The sequence below is a fragment of the Helianthus annuus genome, chromosome 16 (assembly GCF_002127325.2).
Source record: "Helianthus annuus cultivar XRQ/B chromosome 16, HanXRQr2.0-SUNRISE, whole genome shotgun sequence".
Lineage (NCBI taxonomy): Eukaryota > Viridiplantae > Streptophyta > Magnoliopsida > Asterales > Asteraceae > Helianthus > Helianthus annuus.
The window spans coordinates 111,362,264-111,376,080 of NC_035448.2; the positions used below are offsets into that span (position 1 = coordinate 111,362,264).

Sequence of the window (13,817 nt, forward strand, 5' to 3'; positions counted from 1 at the left end):
ATTTTTGACAAACCACGAGGACGAAAACAGTAATTAACTCAAAACCAATTTAATAACTTTTCAAAATTTTTGTTTAGATAAGTTGGTTTAGTGGTTAGTCACTTGGTTTCGCTTCTTGAGGTCTCAAGTTCAATTTTCACTAGGCCTCTCTGAAGGTCGCTAGTTCGAAACCTAGTCAAATCGGGTTTTATCACAGTGGGTCCTTAGACGACCGGGTTTTCGCTAAAACTGCTGGCTTGGTGGCTCGTTTATGCACCCAACTCTGACCGTTATAGAGGAGGAGATGCATTTGCTCGATCGAGAGCATTCTAGGATCTTATCCGATGATTTATTTGACGTTAAAAAAATAACTTTTCAAAATTTTCTAGAAATCTACATTTTCAGTCAAACGTTTTTCGCATGGGACAAAAAATAATATGTAATAACTTCCCTATTTTCAAAGATTACAATTTCATCTGATAACAACTTTACATCTCATTATTAATTATTTTCTTTTTCCAAAAAAAAAGAAAAAAAAATCTACACATTTATGATATAACTACAGTATTTAAGTCACATTAAACACCATCCATAAATAATAATGAAATGAATTTCAACAGTGAAATTTGGGGAAAACAATTTATCTTGAAAGCAACCAAACACTGAGTGGTGATTTTCGTTTCGTGCCCTAGTTTAGCCCTAGATTCATCGCTTTCACAAATCTGTAAGAATCAATCCTTTATCTTTCGTCATTAATTTCTTCTTCTCCTAAATCTCCATTATCAAAACACCTATTGCACCTCTTATTTGACTCTTTTGTACCTTCGTTTGCGTGTGAAATTAGATATACAAATATTAGGGCTATACATCCTCCGATTGATGATGTTTCAGTTTTACACACAGCATGATGTGAAATTGCTGTTTTGAATTGGTGAAAAGTGTTTGTGTTTGATCGGTTGTTGTTTGCAGATGGTGAAATATATACAAGGATCCGTTGATTAAGAGGTGTATAAGTTATATAATGCGATTGTGATTGTTCAGTTTTTCGAGGTGTGTTGCGTTGTGTGTTTGTTTGGTTGATTGGGTTTATCTAGTTAATTGATTGATTTTAGGGTTATTAACTTGTTATTGATTGATTTTTTATTTGTTTAGGTTTTTTTTTTGAAGGAGTGTGGGGTGGACTGATGGATGGGTTAATTTAGGTTTTTGAAGTGTGTTGGAATATGCATTTGCTAGTTTTGTTGTTTTAGATTACTATTGCTTGAAATGATGCTCTTATTGATTGGGTGTGTTACTACTTTTGTGATCCATGAAGCTTTTGATGATGCCTTTAATGCTAATAGCCTATTAGCATTGCTTGTTCTCTAATGAAGCTTTCAGTATAACATGCTTGGTTTTAAAAAGCGAGAAGCGCAAGTGCTCGCTTTGCGTACATGAGGCACAACTTATATGATAAATCTTTACATGTTCCTATAGGTTTCTAGCATCATTAACTCAATATTTAGACACAAAAAAGCTTTATATATGTTTTAACGTATCAATTACTTACATGTACAACCTGAAAAGCATGCTGTACTACATCCTGCTGCATAAAAGTATGGCATGTGCCTCAAGTTCATATTTTTGCCAAAAAAATGTGCCTTAGTGTGTTTTAGCATGGCCTACATCTTTGTTATTAAACTGCGATATTTTTTTTAATTGACATGCATGGCCTGTTAGCATAAGGCCCTGAAATTAGAAGCATTATACATGGCCTACTTTATACATCAGTTTTTGCTATTTGGTTAATATGCTATTATTTCTGGTTGTTTGGATAATAGTCTTAACTGATTTTTGTTTACTGGTGTTGTTAATGCGTGTTTAGGTGTTTTTCAAGTTGATAGAGGAGATAAGAGACTGCTAATAGTGACTTGTGTGTTGATCTGTATTCATCCTGTGTGCATGTTAAGCGAGATCCAATGAAAAAGGCTGATGTAATTTCCGATAAACTTAACGGTGTTAAAACTTTGGTTAAGGATAAAACACGTGAATACAAACAGAAAACAACTAGTGAAACAAGCAACTCAGAGAGTACAAGTTCAAGCTACAATGCTTTATTACCTGAAAATGCTAAAAATAAAGCTAATATGAAGGCTAGTCGTATAAACAAGTTCAATGATGGAGCAACCATGTCTGATGATGCTGATGACGATAACAGATTAAGAAACAATGAAGGTACATTCTTTGTTACACAGTGTTTTTATTTTCTTGATTATAAATTAATTATATTGAACTTGATAGGGTCACGTAATTATCTCCATGCAGAAAAATCTTCACTTAGATCTGATGAATATGAGAATAAAAAGGTTAGTGTAGGAAAACGCCAAGATAAAGAAGTGGGACCCATTAGTGATGGTGATGATCCACATGAAGAACATTCAAAACCTCAAGAAGAAGAAACATCTTCGCAAAGTCCTCATACAGATGGCAGTGATGAATCAGATGTTGTGGAGCATGATGTGAGTATTAACTATTAATCCTACTTTTTATTTGAGTTAAATGCCATTTTCGTCCCTGAGATTTGACCAGTTTTGTGACTTTCGTCAAAGGTTTGTTTTTCCGCATCTGATCCAAAAGGTTTGAAATCTTGCCATTTTCATCCGGCACGTTAACTCCATCTATTTTTCTCTGTTAAGGCAGGGGTATTTTTGTCTTATTTGTTAACTTTATGTACAAGCATTTAGCATAATGTACAAGTATTCAAAAAAGATGAAAATACTCATAAGTTAACAAAAAGAGCAAAATAGCCCTGTCTTAACGGAGAAAAATGGATGGAGTTAACGAGCCAAATGAAAATGGTAAGATTTTAAACCTTTTGGATCCAGATGCGGAAAAACAAACCTTTGGACGAAAGTCGCAAACTGGCCAAACCTCAGGGACGAAAATGGCATTTTACTCTTTTTTTTTTTCTGCAAAATTGTTAAAATGCATGTTATTTGATAAAACATTTGTTGATGACAGGTTAAAGTGTGTGATATATGTGGAGATGCGGGGCGTGAGGACTTACTTGCTATATGTTGTAGGTGCCCTGATGGTGCTGAGCACACGTAAGTCTATCTGTTGGTTTTTAGTGGAATTTTTTTTTGTATTAATAAAGATAGTAAATCGTTAATTTTTGGACATTTTGCCTTCTCCAGCTATTGCATGAAAGTAATGATAGATAAAGTTCCCGAAGGTGATTGGTTATGTGAAGAATGCGAAATGGAGGAAACTAAAATCACAAATCGACAAAAGAACAACACAGAGACTTCATTCGAAAAAGACCAGTCTTCCGATTCAGCAGTTGTGAAAGCATCTGGAAAAAGACGTGCGGACGAATTAGAGTCTTCTTCGTCGTTTAAAAAACCAACTCTTGAGATCCCAGGGTCAAGTAAAGACGTTGAGCGTGGGAAAGTGAAACCGAGCCATCAGTTTTCTTCTGATTCTCATATTGGTAGTGAGTCTACAGAAGGGTCACATTCTCCCGCTAAACGCCCACGGTTACAATCTTTACGAGGTATGTAACCTATTTTAAGGTCTGTTTGGTTACAATCTTTACGAGGTATGTAACTGAAAATACGTGAAACGGGTTGTGTAAACCTAACGATTTGTGTTTAAATATGTTCTTGACGGAAGTTTTAGTATAATAAACAAATTCGGTAGAAATTTTGGCTGCATAACCATGTCATCACAGATTTTATTAATACCGAAAGAGTTTACATCTTTAAACTCAGGGAGAGAACACTCAGTTCGATCTCCTCTCAAATCTAAAACTTCTAAAACTTAATACTAACAACACATGTCTCATCTATATATGGCTTAGACTCATGCGTTGGGAGCTACAACGCATGACACATGCGTTTCATATCTATCAACGTATGACACATACGTTGTACATCACACAACTTATGGCCACAAGTCAAACGCAACATTCATGCGTAATGCGTTGACTTAATTAAACTCACGCGTTACAACTATCTAACATATACATAGACAACACACTCTATCTAGCCTATTTGCACAGTAATGGACACACAAATATGTATTAACAGTAACCTATCATACCAAATGTGGCCTTGATTCTTTAGAAATTTGTATTTTATTTTCTTATATAAATATAAATTGCAGATACCGTATAGTGTACTAATATTCTCTTTCAGGTGCGTTTTCCAAGTCGAGCTCTTTCAGTTTCCCAAACGCAAAGTCGAAAACTAAACTTGTAGATGAAGCTGTTCTCAAAAGGCAGAAATCAACAAAAGAACGTTCTTTTCACGATACAATAGCACCCAAAGAAATGTCAAAATCTGTGTCATTTAGATCTACAAACTTGGGGGGGCGTTTTGGTCCAAGTGGTTCTAAAGTTAAAATGCTATCTCCAAATTCGGCTCATGTTCAGGATCTTAGAAGTCCAATAAACAAAAAAGAAAGGAGTTTCGAAAGGACTAGTTCAGTAAAGTCAAATACTTCCAGTTCTGCTGCTTTGACTCCAAAAGGTGATAGGATGTTATCATCTCGTGGTGAAACTAATTCGGTTTCCAACTCTGAAGCAAAAGTGTCGAAGGGTGACTGTAAAACTACTTCGGGATTGAAATCAAACAACCGTTTGGTTAATATAGGTGCAGAAACTTTGGTTTCTCAAGGTATGCTTTCTGTTTCTTTAAATTGGATACAACTTATGAAATAGAGACGCACAAAAGGCTCATTAAGGCCTACGCTTATGTAAATTGTTACACTCACATATTTCATTTTGGAGCCTGTTTAAATGGGCCACTGGATTTCAAAGAAAATATAATATACGTCTATACGATCCAAGAAATTACACTATAGAAGTTTTATCTTTACATATATTATGCTATGGGTTTTTAATCAGGGGTGCTAAGTGGGTCGGGTTGGTGGGTTCAACCCGACCCAGACCCGAAAATTTTAGACGAACCCGGATCCGAAAATCGTGTCATACATATGAACCCGAACACTACCTGAATGGGTTGACACGAACTCGACCCGTTTAGCTAAACGGGTTCACTGGTTTAACCAGAAACTGACCCAAACCCGTTTAGACTTTACCCAAACCCATGAATTTCGCGTTAGGTTCATGTCGTGTTAGAAATTCACACCCTTAGTTTTGATCCCAAAGCTGTTGTATCTTATCATTATTATTGTATGTCTCCTTATGATGATGATGATGATTTTATTTCTTCTGTTAAGAGGAAATATTTATTTCCGTTAATTGTCCCTTTTATGTCAATTCTTTTTTTTTTTTTTTGCAAATGAAACTATTTAATTATAATTATTTAGGGAATATGCACAATAAACATTCATTTCTGCTTACTGCCATAGTTCTGAATGCATCTCTAGCTACAAAGATTAAGTTACGTTTGCTTAATATTTCTTTTGCAGCACTTTAATGTATTTTTAATTTTTTTTTTTTGCATTAGGTCAACTTGACAAGCAGTTGCCGTCATCCCCCACTAAGGTTGTAACTGCGTCTAGTGGAGCTATCAGTTCTGTTGAAGATAAGCCTACTGACAATTCATCAAAAGCAACATCTAAAGAATCAACTAATCTTGCTGAAACGGTTAAGGAAAATACAACAGGTGTAACTGTAAACGCTGGCACATCTGGTGTTTCTGGCCAGAACAATAAACAAACGAAAATTTCAAAAGATGGGAAAAACGGAGAGAACAAGTTAAAGGACGCAATCGAAGCCGCATTGCTTAAAAAGCCCGGAATATATAGAAAGAACAAAACATCTGATCAACCTGATGAATCGTCCATCCCGACCGTGAATAATGAAGCAGCCATTGTTGACCGTGCACCACATTTAAGAAATGCAGGGAGTTTGACTTCTGCTGAGGTGTCACCACCTGATTGGCATGGACAAATTTCACGAAATTCCAGTGTTGATCATTCTAAACAGTCAAATGGTAACAACCATAAGCCGTCCATGATACTCCCTGCTGAAGGAAGGCATTCGACAACTGGACTCTTCAACTATGATAATGTGGCATTGTCTTCTCTGTCAAAGAATTCAGCTATTCCCGATCATGAATGCATCTGGCAGTATGGTTTCTTCTTCTATTCTAAAGTAAAATGCCTTTTTTCGGCCCCGAGGTTTGGCCAGTTTTGCGACTTTCGTCCAAAGGTTTGTTTTTCCGCATCTGGATCCAAAAGGTTTGTAAACTCGACATTTTCATCCGGCTCGTTAACTCCATCTATTTTTCTCGCTAAGTCAGGGTTATATCCATCTTTTTTGTTAACTTAAAGGGCAGTTCTGTCTAACGGATTCGACCAAGGGTATTTTAAACGCTTGTAGATGAAGTGAAAAAGACCACATTGCTCATTAAGTTAACAGAAAAAGACGAAAATACCTCTGACTTAACGGAGAAAATAGATGGAGTTAACGAGCCGGATGAAAATGGCAAAATTTCAAACCTTTTGGATCTAACAAACCTTTGGACGAAAGTCTCAAAACTGGCCAATTGTCAGGGCCGAAAATGGCATTTTACTCTCTATTCTATTTGTTCTTTTCTTCTTCTTCTTTGGATTGGGTTCTAAAATATGTTTTTTTTTTTTGTAGGGGAAGTTTTGAGATTAATAGAAGTGGTAAAATGGCTGAATTTTGGGATGGTTTACAGGCTCATTTGTCAACTTGTGCATCACCTAGAGTCTTTGAAGCCGTGAACAAATTTCCCCATAAAATTCTTTTAAATGGGGTATCACGTGTTAGTGCCTGGCCCACACAGTTTGAAAATAGTGGCGTAAAAGAGGACAATATTGCAATATATTTCTTTGCTAAAGATCTTGAGAGGTAACAATAAGTTTTATTCCCTATATTTAGTTATGCATGGTCGATCTAGGCTACGTTTTATATAGTTAAATATATATGGTTCAAATGGGTTAGAAGCAACCTGAAGTTTATGTTTGATGCGTAAGACCTCCTTAACCATTTTATTTTAAAAGTTAGTTATTAAATATGGCACTCCCTCGTCCCAACGCTATTATTCGCAGTAGTAAAACACAATTTTAGATATGTATCAATAAAGCATTTTTAGTTAATGGAATACCGATTTTACCTTTAATCGATTTAATATACCATTTTATTGGTATATTTATGATGAAGGTGGTTGGGGTTAAAACGAGAGGGAGGCGGGAAAACAAAACAGCAGTTGGCCTAGAATGATGACATGTGTCCCCAAACATTTTCTTTTATTATATAGTATAGAGTATTTATGAAAATAGTATTCTTTCCAACAAAATGTGCTCCGGGCCAACTTGTATGGTCTGTTCTGACCTGCCTACTTGTTTAGTTGGCTACCTGTACATGTAATCTTGATTTGTGTTTGATGTTTTATTTCTATCCTTATGACACAGCTATGAGAAAAGCTACCAAGTTTTATTAGATGATATGATAAAGGGTGATTTAGCGCTTATTGGAAGTATCAACGGGGTTGAACTTTTAATATTTCCATCCAATCAGCTTCCAGAAAAGTCCAACCGTAAGAAGAAACACCCTTTTGTAATAAATACTTATACATGTGTGTATGCACAAATGCATGTGACTTACATTTGCCATATCCATTATATATAGGTTGGAATATGTTGTTCTTCCTTTGGGGTGTGTTCAGAGGAAAGAAAAAGAATCCATCGAATCAGATTCTTGATAAATCAGAAAAAAGTTGTGTTCCTCAATCTGTTTCGTCAATCTCAACTGATAAAATACCAGTGGCTGAGAATGCAAGTTTGATCGGGCTGAATCAAATTCCAAATAATCCAGCAAAAAGTTGTGCTCAGAATGCAAGTTTGATCGGGCTGAATCAAATTCCTAATAATCCAGCAAAAAGTTGTGCTCAATCCGTTTCATCAACCGCAACTGGTAAAATACCATTGGCTGAGAATGCAAGTTTGATTGGATCTATTGAAAAGGTATTATACGTCTTTAGAAAAAAAAAATTAGTTCACATACAATAAAGCAAGCATTGGGTTATGTTGTACGTCTGACAGGTCAAGCGTGTAAAGGAAATGGGTTGAACCGGTTGAAAGTTGCCTAAAGTGTACTTTCTAATTCACAGAGTAAAATGCCAAAATCGTCCCTAAGGTTTGGGCTGATTTGCCTGTTACATCCCAAATAAGTTTTTTTTTTTGTATCTGGACACCTGACGTTTTGATTTTGTTGCCATTTCCATCCAAGTCACAAACCCAGTTAAAATGTATAGTTAACTCAGAGACGATTTTGGCAATTTACCCATTTATTTTTCTGTTTTTAATTTTCTTTTTTACCTTTAAATAAAAAATTAAAATTAATTATAATTATAATATATGTACACATACACGCACATTTATATATACACACACACATTTATTTTAATTTTCTTTTTTACCTTTAAATAAAAAGGTGTGTGTATATATGTACACATTTTTTTACCAATTTGGTACAACTCTATATGCAATGAAATTTTACACTAAAGTGTAATACCAACTTATTTAACATAGATAATTGTATATATACATTTCTGTTTTAATTTAGTAAGTTATTTAAAATAAATGGATTCATTTATAAAATTATCACCAACATTTTTTTAACATAGATAATTGTATATATACATTTGAGTTTAATTTAATAAGTTATTTTATAGGGGCAATTTCATATCTACCCCTACAAACTTGCAAAATATCATATATACTCCTGCAAAATTGTAAATATCATATATACCCTTGCAAAGTAGTTGAAATATCATATATACCCTTACAAAGTAGTTGAAATATCATATATACCCAATTCATTAAAAACAATTTAATAAAAGACAGTTTTATCTTTATTTTTTATAACTTTGAAATCTCATATATGACCTTTAACTTCAAATATTATATTTACTCTTTTCTAGCTTAATTTATTTAGCTTAAATATTATATATATGGTGAATACTATTGTTTATGGAAAGAATAAAAAGTAAAACAGAAATAGGTAAAAATAAATTTAAGCTTAAAATGTGTTATATAAAAATATGAAGTTAAAAGATAAGCATATATGAAAACTTAGAAGTTAAAAAAATAAGTGTAAAATGATTATTTATTAGATTGTTTTTAATAAATTGGGTATATTTGATATTTTAACTATTTTTAAAGGGCATGTACGATATTTTTAGTTTTTGTAAGTGCATATATGATATTTTTCGTTTTCATTGGGTATATATGAATTTTTTCAAGTTTGTAAGGGTATATATGAAAATATTCCTATTTTATATATAGAAATAAATAAATTTATTTATAATATTAATCATAAACTGTAACAGCTTCAAATATTAATCATAAACCATAACTGATTCAAATATTAATCCTATATAATTAATACTCTTGCAACAATAAATAAAAACTGTACGCTTTATGTCCAAAAGATACTTGAAATTTAGTTGTGTCCCCTTTAATTAATGTAACTTCATATTGTTGTTTCAACCATAGTTTAAAAGCCATGGCCTCTTGCGCCTAGGCCCATTTTTCAGGCGAGGCGAGGCAAATGCGCTTTAAGTCGAGGCAATTGCGCTTTAATTCTCAAAGTTATGGTTCAGACGTAGATTCCAGCCAGATTTCTACTTTTATCTAATGAAAACTACTTTTCTACATCGATACACTAATATTTTAGAACTTTTGGTACTAAATAGATGATATTAAATTTTAACATAATAACTTTTGCTTTTTTATTTGAAGAATATTATTATATTTTAATACATAAAATATTTTTAAATTCTTTTTCATTGTGCGCTTTTTCTCTCAGGCCCTCGCTTTTTTTGCACCTTGCGCCTAGGCCCCAGGCAAGGCCTATGCGCCTTGAGTGCGCCTGGCGCCTTTAATGACTATGGTTTCAACTACATTGTTTATAATATTAGTGTTAGTTATTAATGTTCTAGTTTGTTTTAATTTCACAATTATTCACATAAGCTTTTTAATTTACCTAAAGTTTAACAAAAAATATGTGTGTGTGCGTGTGCGTGTGTGTGTGTCGGTATATAACTATAATTGTAATTATTTATATTGTTTTTAATTTAAAGGTTAAAAACAGAAAAATAAACGGGTAAATTGCCAAAATCGTCCTTGAGTTAACGATACATTTTAACTGGGTTTGTGATTTGGATGGAAATGGCAACAAAATCAAGATGTCAGGTGTCTAGATACAAAAAAAGTTATTTTGGATGTAACAGGCAAATCAGCCCTAACCTCAGGGACTATTTTGGCATTTTACTCTAATTCATAAAACCATCCACATCATATCTGACATTATTTTCTAAAGAGCCAGTTTTTGTTTGGACAAAAGTGGTTCAGGTCGACCGCAATCGTGCTAACTGCTAAATATAGCTTAAAAGGGGATGGATCAGTGTTCATTAAGAAATTCTATTTTCTGGACATCAAGTGTTTCTGGCCTACGTGATGACTCATTTGACCTATACCTAATCCATCTTGACCTGTCCATTTTGCCATCTTAAGTACCCTAGTTTCATATCTGCATGTTTAATTTGTATGAGGACTTATCCTTTAAGATGAATTATTTATAGGATTTTTTCCCCTACAGGATAACCATGTCGATTTGGAGTCAAAAGTCAACTCAAAGTTGCAAAACCTGTCGGCCGATAGTGTTAATGTAGCTCCAGCTAGTAGCAAAGAGATAGTTCCAGAAATCCATTTGCAAAAAAACGAGCCAAAAAAACGTCCATTTATTGATCTTTCAGATGATGTTGACTTTGATGGTACAAGTCAAATAAACACATGGCGTGATGTGAGTGGTCGGATGGCAGAAGAGGGAAACTTTAGCAAGAAGCAAAAGAGTGATTTCAATGGACAAGATAGTGTTTTAGATATTGGGAAGACCGATGCGGGAAATAGTAATGGTGAAAGATATTTCTTTCCTATAGAAAGAGGAAAGGACCAACAAAAAAAACCCGTGTTCACTTTGGATTTAAATGAAGATGTTACTACATATTTAGGTGGAGATGATGATAATATAATAATGCCGGAAAAGGATGATGATGATGTGGCGTCTTTATCACTCTCGCTTGCATTTTCACCGCCAGATGAAGATAACGAGGATAACAGGGGTAAAGGTAAGTGGCAGTCGGGTACTTCTATGGTTCGTTTTAGAGATATGGTAGATAAGTAAGTAGCGAACGGTGATGATGATAGATACATATATGATACACAGGGGTTTGTGAATAATGGTTTCTTGCCAGCCCTTTTGGAAGGTACTTTTATAGATGTTTTTGTGTTTGTTACTCATGAAATGAGTTTTTGCCTTTTGGTTAGTTTTTTAGTTGAAAAAGTGAAAATTAACTTGTTGGGCAGAGGGGTGTTTGTCAAAGATTAATCCCCTCCCTCCTGTGAGAGCTTAGAGAAGTTTGAAGAATCTGAATGCTTCCCTTTTGATAGCCTTCGGATCGTTTGACCAACCCCCATTGATATCTGGCTTAGCCCATTTATTGTCCCTCCCATTCAAGATTGGTATCAGAAGAGAGCAGAAAACAAGCACGAAATTCCAAGTACAAAGTTATTTGGCTAAGCACCCCTAACGTTTATTATTCACAAAAGCTTACTTAAATTACAATCCTTATTCCTTGACTCGATTATTTATAGCCTAACCTGTCACGTTTGACTACAATTATGATTGCTAATAAAACCTTATAATTTGGACATGATAATTATCACCTATAACTCAATCTATTCACATGCAATTATCAATAATTATCCACTCCTGAATTACTTCCCTTGGCTTGCACGCAAAGGAATTGTTCAATTAGAAAATTTCAATAATCACCCCCGGAATTTTCAACTCGTATCAAACTCCAAGCTCTTTTCGATCATCTCCTTGAACTTGATCTTCCCAAGAATCTCCATCAAAATATCCGCCTTTTGATCAATGTCATTAACATGCTCGACAACGATATCTTCACGATCTACACATTCCCGAATGTAGTGAGACCGGGTTTTATGTGTTTGCTTCTTCCAGGAAACAACGAGATTTTTCACGAGAGCTATTGCTCATGTATTATCAACACATAACATAACTGGTTGAAGTTTCTAGTCAAGTAATTCACTTATCAGTTCTTTTAGCTAAACCGTCTGACACGCGGCTACACTACCTGCCATATACTCCGCCTCACACGATGATAAAGCAACTGTACTTTGCTTTGCTTTGCTTTGCTTTGAGAACACCAAGTAATTTGGTAAGACCCAAAATAAATCACGTGTCCCATAGTACTTATTCCATCATTCGGATCTATGTTGTGACTGCTATCAGTAGCTTCGATGTATATCTTCATTATGTCCTCTAAATCAGGCCTTGGATCGTCCGCTGCATCTCTTTGAGTGAATCCTGGTGGAGCAGAAGTTGAAGGGTTCCTCCAACTAAAGTTAGGATGGCTCCTACAGGAAGGGGTATACGTTCAACTATATCAGTTGTTTTGAAATTCCCCTTGGTTGTTAACATAGGATGCTTCTTAGTAGCTTCAAATGGGTACACTGTCACCTTGTGCTTTCCTCCACATGTCGTGCATTTTTCATCTATATCTCCTCCTTTCTTCTCAAACAACTTCGCCATCTTCATCGTGAATGCTCCAACCTTTGCCTGCAAGATAACATCATCCTCCACTTGGTATAATCCTGCCTTTTTCTCAGAGCTAGATGCTTTTGATGGTTCGTAACCATTTGCAGTTAACTTGTCCCTCGGTGCGAAAGCAGCAGTTGGTGTTGAGTCTGCAAAGACTCCTTTAGCGATTGTATCCAGGGTTTGCCTAGATTATGAGAATAGACGCTCATAGAAAGTTTGGCAGACTAGCCATGACTCCACTCCATGATTTGGACATTTGCATATGACTTCTTTGTATTGGTCTTATGCTTCAGTGAATGATTCCCCATCTTGTTGATGAAAATCAAGGATTTTGTTTCTAAACTTGTTGATTTTAGAAGCTAAAAAATGTTTCTTAAAGAATTTATTAACTAAGATGTCCCAAGCAATGTTTTAAAAACCAGTTTTTTTATTCATGCCGGGTTAGGCTTTGAAATGGTTAACCGGTAGAACCAGGTTGTACCGGGCGGTTCAACTGGGTTAATAGTTAACACTATAATTCCATAAAATACAAATTAATCTAAAAAAATAATCCAATCTCAATTAAGATTTATATAACTGATTATGGTTTTATCTAAAAACAATTATTTTCATGTAAAATGTTATGCATTTTAAGAGGATTTTTATTACTTATAAACAATATTACATTGGATCATGTAGGTAACAGTTTCAATAGCGATGAAATATTGGAATGGAACGCACTAGGTTAATTACCAACAATGGAAGGTCGGTGTTACCTTAATATCATATTTTATTATAATTAAAAAATCAAATTTTAAGATAATGCAAACCGGTTCAATGGTTGAACTGGTAGAACCAGATTTATCGGCGGTACATAAAACATACCATATTTAGGTTTTCCCGGCCTTTATCATACGAGGCTCGTGTCTGGTATCCGGTTTAACCGGTATAACCGGCCTGTTCATACTGGTATTTAAAACATTGGTCCCAAGTGGTTATGTAACCACCTTCTTGGGCGAAGCTAACTTTGGGCTTTTCCAACAAGTGAAAATGGAAATAGCCCCAGTTTGATCGCTTTTGGCGAAACACCATTGATCTTGAATGTATCGCGACAATGTGTGAACATGTTAATGTGCACATCATGAACATGTTAATGTGCACATTTGGATCCTCATCCCCATGGCCCTGAAAATTGACAACTTTTCTAAATAAGATTTAGAGTTAACTTCCATTTTACTCCCTGTGATTTGGT

At 34.7% G+C, this 13,817-nt stretch overlaps 1 protein-coding gene and 1 non-coding gene across 8 annotated transcripts; both read left to right on the forward strand.

Moving 5' to 3' along the window:
* Positions 1-576: 576 nt before the first annotated feature.
* On the forward strand, positions 577-11,288 carry LOC110916658. Of its 7 annotated transcripts, XM_035985568.1 has the most exons (12): positions 608-703; positions 949-1,029; positions 1,844-2,193; positions 2,284-2,477; positions 2,980-3,065; positions 3,156-3,514; positions 4,158-4,637; positions 5,433-6,057; positions 6,575-6,805; positions 7,369-7,493; positions 7,586-7,920; positions 10,559-11,288. In XM_035985568.1, the coding sequence occupies exons 3-12, from the start codon at positions 1,938-1,940 to the stop codon at positions 11,141-11,143; spliced, it is 3,276 nt and encodes a 1,091-aa protein (XP_035841461.1). In that variant the 5' UTR covers positions 608-703; positions 949-1,029; positions 1,844-1,937; the 3' UTR covers positions 11,144-11,288. The 7 variants fall into 7 exon arrangements, with proteins under 7 accessions (XP_022017050.1, XP_022017047.1, XP_035841461.1 ...); XM_022161358.2 differs by lacking the exon at positions 949-1,029 and having other exon boundaries at positions 577-703; XM_022161355.2 differs by lacking the exon at positions 949-1,029 and having other exon boundaries at positions 587-703; positions 2,260-2,477.
* A 1,536-nt stretch (positions 11,289-12,824) lies between these two features.
* LOC118488606 lies at positions 12,825-12,931 on the forward strand. The gene has a single exon (XR_004885150.1). It is a non-coding gene; the product is annotated as a small nucleolar RNA R71 (small nucleolar RNA).
* Positions 12,932-13,817: the final 886 nt, after the last annotated feature.

Excerpts from the sequence above, each read along its gene's own strand:
- LOC110916658 (XM_022161355.2), top strand. The coding sequence starts at position 1,938 with ATGAAAAAGGCTGATGTAATTTCCGATAAACTTAACGGTGTTAAAACT. Across the intron at positions 3,515-4,157 it reads ACGGTTACAATCTTTACGAG|GTGCGTTTTCCAAGTCGAGC; the intron begins GTATGTAACCTA and ends ATTCTCTTTCAG. Across the intron at positions 7,921-10,558 it reads TGATTGGATCTATTGAAAAG|GATAACCATGTCGATTTGGA; the intron begins GTATTATACGTC and ends TTTCCCCTACAG.